The following is an 11536-nucleotide window of genomic DNA, read 5'->3' on the forward strand; positions in this document are numbered from 1 at the left end:
AGACAGCTATTCGGCTTGCACTGATTGATAGAGTTGGATCTCCTGAAGCATATAGTGCCAGATTCTGTACAATTTGCGCATTAGATCATCAGAATCCCGAGATGGTTGGAGGGCCCTGCCCATAAGGCTCCAGATTTCTCAATTTGTGAGAGATCCGGCGACCTTGCTGACGAACGTAGGTTTTTCCAAGCACGCAGACAAGTTGTTGAAACGCTCGCGGTGTGCGGATGGGCATGATCTCACTGAAATGTAAGCTCGCGGTGGATTGGTATGAAGGACAACAAAACGGGACGCAGATTATCTTCGCCCTCCCAATCAGCTGTAAGAATGCAGGGATTCGGCTATGAATTGAAATGCCACCACATACCATGTCCTGGTTCTCGGGCCGTATGGCGGGTGGCAGTCAGGTTGGTACGCCCCGCTGTCTGAGTAGTCTCCAGGCACGTTGCTCTGTTCATCAAGGCTCAGTTAGTAGCAGAACTTTTCACTGAAGACAATTCTACAACAGTCAATGACATTTCTGGCCATAGACGAACCACTGTGAACTCGGGCTCCGACCCTAGTGACGTCATAGTCTACTGGAGACTGTCGTAATCTCACTTTCCTCCACGTCAAGCCTTCGTTGCCCTAAACGCGATGCTGATGTTAACAGCTTGGAAATGGCAGGTTGCTTATAGCGATGCAGTTACACTCCTCATGTCCATAGTGGCCGGGAACAAATTCATAGACGCTACACAGTATCCCACCGAATGGGGTAAGTGATTATTAAGGAATTACGTACCCTTATGTGACATGTGATCCATGTTACACAAAACGACGTTAATATAATTTTCCTACATCGTGGCTTTGAGATGAGTGGTGAACCGCTGTGATCACACACGTAGAGAGTGATTTTTCTATTTTCCGTGCTGTAGTATCGGTGGTGCTTTGTGAATGGCGCAAGGTAGTTCCGTGGTGTCATCATCTGCCTGTCAGTCAGTCTAACTAAATAAAATATGTAGCCTGTAATGTTATAAGCTTAAGCGTTTATAATTTTTCATCTAAAATTGAAATATCTTATTAAATTCCAAATCCAAATATGTACACTACTGGCAATTTGTACTGTAACTCCACGAAAAACTGCACGAATAACACACTTTTAGATATTGTGCTATAATTTCTAGGATTTATATACGAGTTAATTTGTACGAAATTTGGGAGTGTGCGAAATTCAGTACACAGAGCCGCCAACTTTAATACGCATGACGCCTTCAGTCTGGCTGGAAATGTATCTGAAATGTTTCTGGATGACAGGTACTGGTACATCATTTCGTCCAGGTGCAACCGTATGCCAGACCCCATCAGTCATAGTGGTTGGCGAGTTTCCTTTGTGTTAGTGGTATGGAAAACTTGCTAGCCAAAGCTACAATCGAAACATCTCCTGTTGTCTGAACAGTACTGAACACATGCTCTCTTTCGTTATCTTGTTGAAAGATAGCTTGAAGGATGGCTTCAGTGCAGGGCACAGCCACCGTATCGGCTGCTACACGGATCACCGGCTATTCGAAACAGGGGTTGTCGAGTTGTTATCCCAGTGGCACCCCAACCACCACCCCATGTGCTGGGAACGTTTGACGGTGATGAATGCTTCCTCTCAATGATCGTGATTCTCTGACCCTCCACACACGGATACGTCCATTATCATACTGTGCGCAAAAACGGAAGTCGTCTAAAAGACCGAGAGCTGCCACTTCCTCACCCAGTATTGTTGATGGACAGGCGACTCTCTGCGCTCCTTTTCCTGCTGAGACTTCCTGGGAAGACAGAACTGTATTCGCAGTGCTGACATTACCTGGTGCAGAGTCGTTGCGTTGCATCTCGCACGGACATTGTCTAGCTACGCACAGTAACATTTTCAGACTCACCGAATGTGACTTGACTGTATGATACCTTACGGTCGGTCAAATAACTCATCCCTTGCAGTTTTAACCGCTAACAGTTTATTGTCTGTAGAGAGAACTATACGGAGAAAAGTGAATCGTCAAGTACGGGTCATCAGTATTTTCAGCTAGTGATTGTTTTCACAAGCGAAGGAGGTGCTGTATCGCACAGTAGAGAGGAAGCTCGGACTAACAACATAGCTGAATGAATGTACCTTATCATGGAAATTTTCAGGATGTGGTGCCGTGTTATACTGTATATGCGTATCAGCGATGAACCGATGATTTGGCCATGGCTACAATGGCCTTCTTAAACCACAACCCTACGCAATTATATAGGATGTTCCATACTATGCTGATTGTAAGTAATCATGGCCCTGGACTAGACAAAAAGAGATACTCCAGAGATATGCCAATCATAATTTTTACATACATGTCCCTTATTGAAATGGACGTGGCACGGCGGCTGGTCATAAACTTGTAGAAATGAGGAGTAAGAATAGCCGTTCTTTTTACAAAATACGCTAATTACTTGACAAGTATTAGTGGTATCCTCAGGCCCGTATGCAAACTGAACAGTGACAACAAACCATCGGTGCATTGGGAGAGGTACGGTGTACATTCATTCGTATCATGGATTTCTATTTACACGATGTGTGCTCTCCAGTCATCTAACAATAACTGTCGCAGTTTTTTTTTTCTTTTTGGATAGCTACAGTGCACACACCGTGTAAAGAGAAATCCATGGGACCAGTTAATATACATGGTACGTGTGATAGTGCATTCCGTTTGCATAGGGCCCTACAGATGCCAATAATATAGCGTCGAAACTCATCGAGTAATTAATATATTTTAGGAGAAGAACAGCTGTTACTCTCTATTTCTACCAGTTGCATGTCGGGGACAAATGCGGGAACTTGGAAAGAGAGTCGTTCACAACACGTTTTAACTTTTCAACTGCAGATAAGATATTACGAAATTATTTAGAATAACGCGTTGTAAATCAAAATGTGCTAAAAATTGATTTTAGTGGCCAATATTTTATTTCATATTTTCTGGAAATGCGTTACTGTGAATTTCTTTGTGGAACACTGTTATGTGAATATTTTAGGGGGCTATACCGTACATTTTTACGGTTTCTTGCTATCCGACTGGCAACATAACACGTACTGGTAGCCTAGGCAGCAGCTGTTAGTTGCTAGAATTAATCACAAGTAATTATGCACAGTAGACTGGTTTTAAGAGGAAACAGGATAAATGCGCGGCGCTGCGCTGTAATTTATTATAATTTAGACCCACAAATAATGGCCACAGCTATGAACATTAGGAACGAAGTGGATGTGTATATTTTAACGCAGTCATTTTCTTTTTCGTCATGTATTCGGCAACAAAAACGCTTATTTGCAGTTATCCGGAATATTCCATAGCATTCCTCTCTTTTTATTTTCAGTTACGAATCATCCGTATGGACGTCAAAAACACGTACATAGCCATTGCAATCAGGCACTTTTTTTAGTGAAAATGACAGCTCGTAAATTTATTCCCAGGGCAAATATCTCAATTTCCTGATATGAAAAGCGTCCTATTTATTAATTTTCTGTCACGCGTACATTTAAGATTCTGTTACTTTTCTTCAGATTTTAAAAATTCTTTCGTTACACAATGTACCATTTTGAGAATATTTACGTTTAAACAAAATTTATGTTTCTTTAGGTTATTCTTTAGTAACTCCACTTATTCAAAAGGCATTTCAATACATTGAAAATACATTGAAAGACAATGACACGATGCACCATATAGGAATTATTCGAATGGAACTGAAATCTCTAGATATTTACATGCAAAGCCAAACAAATGATTACGATTTCAGGAAAAATCGAAAATTTTTACAAGAAGCAGAAAAAAACATATCGCGCCAATTAGGAGTTTCTTCACCTCTGGTCCTTACGCAGGCAGTTATTGGGATTGCAATCGATTGATGCGTTGTTGGATGTCCTCCAGAGCGACATCCTTGCAAATTCTGTCCCACCATGGTGTTAGATTGCCAAAGTTCCGAGATGGTTGGTAGGCCTTGCCCATAATGCTGCTAAAGTTCTCAACTCGAGGGAGATATGGCGACCTTTCTGGCGAAGGCGAGTTTTGGCATCCACAGAGACAAGCTGTAGCAACTCCCGTCTTGGGCAGGCAGGCATTATCTCGCTGTAATGTAAGCCCGGGATAGCTGGCCGTAAGGAATAACAAAACGCGACAATTAATATCTTTGGCATAACGCTGTTCTGTGAGGGTTACGTGGATGTCAGTCAAAGAGTTTCTACATGAAAAGAGATGGCACCCAGACCATCACTCCTGGTAGGCGGGCGGTATGGTATCCCACCCCTATCGTGGCTTCTCCAGACACATCAGTTCGAAGCGGAACCCATCACTAAAGGCAATTCTATTCCAGTCAATGAGATTCCAAGCCGAATTGATTACCGTTTAATTGGATACTTCTACCCGATTTAAGACGTAATGAGTTCACTTTGTCTACCCAGTAGCCGGCCGGTGTGGCCGTGCGGTTCTAGGCACTTCAGACTGGAATCGTGTGACCGCTACGGTCGCTGGTTCGAATGTTGCCTCGGGCATGGATGAGTGTGATGTCCTTAGGTTAGTTAGGTTTGAGTAGTTTTAAGTTCTATGGGACTGATGACCTCAGATGTTAAGTCCCATAGTGCTCAGAGCTATTTGTACCATTTTTTGACTACCCAATACTGAAGATTGTGTGCTGTTAATCGCAGGTGATCGTCGTCCTGGCCGTGGTGGCCGCCTGCCTGGCCGCCCCCGGACCCAAGCCGGCCCCCGGCCTGCTGGCCAGCTACGTGGCCGCCGCCCCCGTCGCCTACACCGCCCACGCAGTCGCCGCCCCCGTCGCCTACACCGCTGCCGCAGCTCCAGTGGCTTACGCCGCCCCATACTCTGCTGCCTACGTCGCCCCATACACTGCTGCCTACAGGGCCGCCATCCTAGGATGAACGACAGTCCTATCGGACTGCTCCACCTTTGTTGATTTAATCACCGTGAATAAAACTTCTTTCATGTGATACTGAACTTTTTATTGTTTTAATCTCTCTCTAGACCTCTTAATTTGGTAGATCTAATTCCTGGCCCATTTACTCAGCTTTATACTGTCAGACCCTTGCCTAATTCTTTCCACGGCTACGTCCTTGGACACTCATGTGATTCCTAGTCGATATACTCAATGCAATCTTCCTGTGATGACGTATGGCTGCGAGACATGGACACTGAACTCATTTACAAAAGGGAAACTTAGGACAGCACCGAGAGCCATGGAGAGATCTATGATATGCTATATAAGAAAGTATGAGAAAAGGGCAGATGACATCCCGTCTGTGACGAATTTTAACGACATCTTAGAGACAGTAGGTTCCTTGAAATGGCAGTAGGCTGGCCACGTCGCAAGAAGAAAAGACAACAGACGGACGAAGCTAGTACTGGAGTCCGAGGGAGCGCTGGAGGCCTAGAGGAAGACCACCAGACAGATGGGACAAAGACATCAAGAAGATCGCTGGTAACACCTGGCAGGGAACTGCCCAAGACCGTCCCACTTGGAGAAGACTGCTGAAAGCCTACCTGAATCCACGACTCGAAGAGGCCACATCATTTAATGATTGAATTGGCTGATGATGATGACGATGATGATACTCACCTTCATACAGCCAGAACCATACCGAGCTCTTTTCACAGCTACATTGACGAACGGTGCACCACAATCCAACCCAGACTTGCAGGACTCCAACTACACAAGCAGTCATGAGGCCTGAAGACTGTACTTCGAGAGTCGATAGACAGACATGTATTTTCAGTACTTTATTAACATAAACTACTCGCACTGCATTGCAGCTTACGCTCACGGTCCTCTTTCCAACTGACGGCCGCCTTTATAAAAACGTATATTGCTAAGCTGTTGGCTGATGGAGATGAGCCCTTAGTTCAAAATCATTTAGTCCATCCCCGGTACACGCTGTTTATGATAAAAGTATTCGTATTGAACATCAATTACACTGGAAGTGTGGATAATAACGTCTTCAGACACGAAACAGTTCCAATTTAATTAATACATGCAACGCATTTTAGACCCTGAGAGTCCACCTTCAGGTGCAAACTGTTTAATTGATCACTTACGACCACTGTTGATCGAGTCAGAAAACGGAAATCCTGAGAGAAAACCGTTCAAACATTTTCAAAAGATCCTGGAAGAATTTTTTAGCGCTGTAATATCAATAATCGTCGATTTAATAATGACTTTTATATTCTGTAACTGCACGTCACGTAAATCAAGAAGAATTTGGAAAACTGTACAAACAGTCCCAGTACCCGGGGCCGACACAGTAGTGTGTCGATAGGGTGACATATGGGACCTTAGCGTCCTCACGTGCGTCCCCCCCCCCCCACCACCCCCACACCACACACAGTGATGACCATTGGCAACAGCATCACACTGTCTGACCGACGCCAATACCGTCTGGAACTATGCTCGTATCAGAACACAGTAATGACAGCCCCTATCCACACCAAAGATAAAACTACGCTACATGTTTATCAGAGCGCTAGAATGTGCCTAAAAATGGTTCAAATGGCTCTGAGCACTATGCGACTTAGCTTCTGAGGTCATCAGTCGCCTAGAACTTAGAACTAATTAAACCTAAGGACATCACACACATCCATGCCCGAGGCAGGATTCGAACCTGCGACCGTAGCGGTCACGCGGTTCCAGACTGAAGCGCCTTTAACCGCACGGCCAGACCGGCCGGCAGAATGTGCCTAGCAAGCATACAAACACACATGTAAAACAATCTGGCTACCAGTGCTAATGAACTATTGGCATTCGTTCACAAAAGCTGTATGGCAGTGAACCTATAATAGAAGCCTAGAAATTGAGCCGTATAATTAAACTAGATATGCTGAAATGGAACTTTCAAAACAATAACACCACAAATCAAGACAACTGCATGCGACATGTGTACTGCCAATAACTTTTACACAGACTAGCTAACACAAAACACGAGTTATGCTGCTCAAACCGGGGCGTGCTCAGTTTCACTGGGCTGGTGTCAACATTTTCAAGCTGCCGTTGGCACTAACCACCAGTGCGGCCACACCGTCGACTATATAATCTATAGAGTATTAATGATCAGCGGGCTTCAAAAACTGACAGAGAAGTATAGTCAGATCATACATGAAGGCAGACACACGATTCCCGAATGACTTCTGAAAATATGCATGAGCCAGTAACCAGAAAAATGGCTTGAATTGTTATAATTAAGAAATCTCCCTTCCTTTTGACATCCAGTAAACTTCACTTGAAACGATTTTCTAGATCATGTTAAGCAGAGCGCAGACTACAGCTAACACTTCCAACAAAAGCAACGTTTTGTCCCCACTAGATTTCTAATCCATGACACAGCAAAATAAAACACAACTTCACGGCACTGAAGGAAAATATACATCTAGGTGGAGTCTGGCGAATGCCACAGATGATTGAGTAGCAGGACAAAAAGCACAGCTTCGACACATCACGGCGTCAGCCCTCCATGCCATGACCAGTAGGCCAGAAAAATCACCAGCCGTTCCCCGTTCATCCACCCCCCCCCCCCCCTCCCAGTCTTTCACTCTCTCTCTTTCATCGTACACTGAGTTCGGCGGTGACTTCAAGACACTACAGCCAGTGCCTAGCGTTATCGTGCGTGGATACTCACATGACTCAGACACGAGAAAACTCCCGGCTTACTCCCCGACGAAGAGAAAAGTCAAATTCTATCTCTGTCTCTCGTTCCGCGCTTCCCCCTGCTTAACATCCTTCCTACCGCCGCGGCTAGCACTCCCTTGCTTAGAAGCGCCAGCGCTCAACATCAGCTAGGGATCGATAGGTATTTATCAGTAGAGCGTAATTCTTACGTTAGCCGCCTGTGTTGCTGTTGCAATGAGATGAAGATAATGTTGGCATGTGACTCACTTCATTGCTTGAACTTACTCTAAAACTTTAACGAATACGCGGGAACGGTTGGAGGATTTCCCCTTACTGTTGTAAATCAATTGCAGCTATTGCAATGGAAACGTATAACTTACTTTTTTGCCGCGTTTCAATTACATCGACCCGAGGCACATTTGGCAAATAACGATCAAGCATTGTATCACTTGTAGTGGTATATTAATAGGGAACCACGAAAACGGCACATTTACCACAGCTCTTAAGGTGGACATTTGGTCTCGATAAATAGGATTAAATTAGGTTCGCGAATATTGTGAAATCTCTTTAAAACAATCTGTAGGTCACCGATATCTGGTATATTCATTACAGAATACACACAGTGCTTAGTTCTCACTGCTCTGTCTGTGTTTCCTGAAATCTGCAGTCTGGAACCGTGCGACCGCTACTGTCGCAGGTTCGAATCCTGCCACGGGCATGGATGTGTGTGATGGTTCAAATGGTTCAAATGGCTCTTAGCTCAATGCGACTTAACATTGAGGTCATCAGTCACCTAGAACTTAGAACTATTTAAACCTAACTAACCTAATGACATCACACACATCCTTGCCCGAGGCAGGATTCGAACCTGTGACCGTAGCAGTCGCGTAGTTCCGGACTGAAGCGCCTAGAACCGCTCGGCCACCGCGGCTGGCCTGAGTTGATAGACGACTATTTTCTGTACGGGTTAGCAGATAACAGTGTCCTTGGATCCTAATATTTGTATCGGGGGAGATTTCCAGAACGACAGTGCAATGGCAGGAAGACGTTCACGCTATTGTTCGTCGTCTTAGGGAGCATAGTAAGTTCAGGCCTACTACCGTCAAGTAGGAGAAGCCTGAAGGACGAAGATACCTTCAGTGGAAGAGGAACTGCTTGTGGTTGACGACACTCGTTGTGTCAGCGTAAGACCGTTAGCCGCGACAAGTAGGGTTGACCGCATGGCTGTCTGAAGAGCGCAAGTCTTCCATTGCCTGCCACACGTTGGAACCTCCTACTGGACCACAGGAGACGGATCATCCTCATCGTAGCCAGTACCCGGGGCCGACACAGTAGTGTGTCGATAGGGTGACATATGGGACCTTAGCGTCCTCACGTGCGTCCCCCCCCCCCCCCACCACCCCCACACCACACACAGTGATGACCATTGGCAACAGCATCACACTGTCTGACCGACGCCAATACCGTCTGGAACTATGCTCGTATCAGAACACAGTAATGACAGCCCCTATCCACACCAAAGATAAAACTACGCTACATGTTTATCAGAGCGCTAGAATGTGCCTAAAAATGGTTCAAATGGCTCTGAGCACTATGCGACTTAGCTTCTGAGGTCATCAGTCGCCTAGAACTTAGAACTAATTAAACCTAAGGACATCACACACATCCATGCCCGAGGCAGGATTCGAACCTGCGACCGTAGCGGTCACGCGGTTCCAGACTGAAGCGCCTTTAACCGCACGGCCAGACCGGCCGGCAGAATGTGCCTAGCAAGCATACAAACACACATGTAAAACAATCTGGCCACCAGTGCTAATGAACTATTGGCATTCGTTCACAAAAGCTGTATGGCAGTGAACCTATAATAGAAGCCTAGAAATTGAGCCGTATAATTAAACTAGATATGCTGAAATGGAACTTTCAAAACAATAACACCACAAATCAAGACAACTGCATGCGACATGTGTACTGCCAATAACTTTTACACAGACTAGCTAACACAAAACACGAGTTATGCTGCTCAAACCGGGGCGTGCTCAGTTTCACTGGGCTGGTGTCAACATTTTCAAGCTGCCGTTGGCACTAACCACCAGTGCGGCCACACCGTCGACTATATAATCTATAGAGTATTAATGATCAGCGGGCTTCAAAAACTGACAGAGAAGTATAGTCAGATCATACATGAAGGCAGACACACGATTCCCGAATGACTTCTGAAAATATGCATGAGCCAGTAACCAGAAAAATGGCTTGAATTGTTATAATTAAGAAATCTCCCTTCCTTTTGACATCCAGTAAACTTCACTTGAAACGATTTTCTAGATCATGTTAAGCAGAGCGCAGACTACAGCTAACACTTCCAACAAAAGCAACGTTTTGTCCCCACTAGATTTCTAATCCATGACACAGCAAAATAAAACACAACTTCACGGCACTGAAGGAAAATATACATCTAGGTGGAGTCTGGCGAATGCCACAGATGATTGAGTAGCAGGACAAAAAGCACAGCTTCGACACATCACGGCGTCAGCCCTCCATGCCATGACCAGTAGGCCAGAAAAATCACCAGCCGTTCCCCGTTCATCCACCCCCCCCCCCCCTCCCAGTCTTTCACTCTCTCTCTTTCATCGTACACTGAGTTCGGCGGTGACTTCAAGACACTACAGCCAGTGCCTAGCGTTATCGTGCGTGGATACTCACATGACTCAGACACGAGAAAACTCCCGGCTTACTCCCCGACGAAGAGAAAAGTCAAATTCTATCTCTGTCTCTCGTTCCGCGCTTCCCCCTGCTTAACATCCTTCCTACCGCCGCGGCTAGCACTCCCTTGCTTAGAAGCGCCAGCGCTCAACATCAGCTAGGGATCGATAGGTATTTATCAGTAGAGCGTAATTCTTACGTTAGCCGCCTGTGTTGCTGTTGCAATGAGATGAAGATAATGTTGGCATGTGACTCACTTCATTGCTTGAACTTACTCTAAAACTTTAACGAATACGCGGGAACGGTTGGAGGATTTCCCCTTATTGTTGTAAATCAATTGCAGCTATTGCAATGGAAACGTATAACTTACTTTTTTGCCGCGTTTCAATTACATCGACCCGAGGCACATTTGGCAAATAACGATCAAGCATTGTATCACTTGTAGTGGTATATTAATAGGGAACCACGAAAACGGCACATTTACCACAGCTCTTAAGGTGGACATTTGGTCTCGATAAATAGGATTAAATTAGGTTCGCGAATATTGTGAAATCTCTTTAAAACAATCTGTAGGTCACCGATATCTGGTATATTCATTACAGAATACACACAGTGCTTAGTTCTCACTGCTCTGTCTGTGTTTCCTGAAATCTGCAGTCTGGAACCGTGCGACCGCTACTGTCGCAGGTTCGAATCCTGCCACGGGCATGGATGTGTGTGATGGTTCAAATGGTTCAAATGGCTCTTAGCTCAATGCGACTTAACATTGAGGTCATCAGTCACCTAGAACTTAGAACTATTTAAACCTAACTAACCTAATGACATCACACACATCCTTGCCCGAGGCAGGATTCGAACCTGTGACCGTAGCAGTCGCGTAGTTCCGGACTGAAGCGCCTAGAACCGCTCGGCCACCGCGGCTGGCCTGAGTTGATAGACGACTATTTTCTGTACGGGTTAGCAGATAACAGTGTCCTTGGATCCTAATATTTGTATCGGGGGAGATTTCCAGAACGACAGTGCAATGGCAGGAAGACGTTCACGCTATTGTTCGTCGTCTTAGGGAGCATAGTAAGTTCAGGCCTACTACCGTCAAGTAGGAGAAGCCTGAAGGACGAAGATACCTTCAGTGGAAGAGGAACTGCTTGTGGTTGACGACACTCGTTGTGTCAGC

At 45.3% G+C, this 11536-nt stretch overlaps 1 protein-coding gene across 2 annotated transcripts in view; it reads left to right on the top strand.

The window, feature by feature from the left end:
- LOC124622529 (cuticle protein 19.8-like) overlaps positions 1–5003 on the top strand; it is a 43110-nt gene extending 38107 nt beyond the window's left edge. For both annotated transcript variants that reach the window (XM_047148262.1, XM_047148261.1), the window contains exon 2: positions 4694–5003. In XM_047148262.1, the coding sequence (XP_047004218.1) occupies positions 4694–4927 (234 nt within the window). In that variant the 3' untranslated portion in view covers positions 4928–5003. The remainder of the gene's footprint in view (positions 1–4693) is intronic.
- Positions 5004–11536: the final 6533 nt, after the last annotated feature.

The sequence above is a fragment of the Schistocerca americana genome, chromosome 7 (genome assembly GCF_021461395.2).
Source record: "Schistocerca americana isolate TAMUIC-IGC-003095 chromosome 7, iqSchAmer2.1, whole genome shotgun sequence".
Taxonomy (NCBI): Eukaryota; Metazoa; Arthropoda; class Insecta; order Orthoptera; family Acrididae; genus Schistocerca; species Schistocerca americana.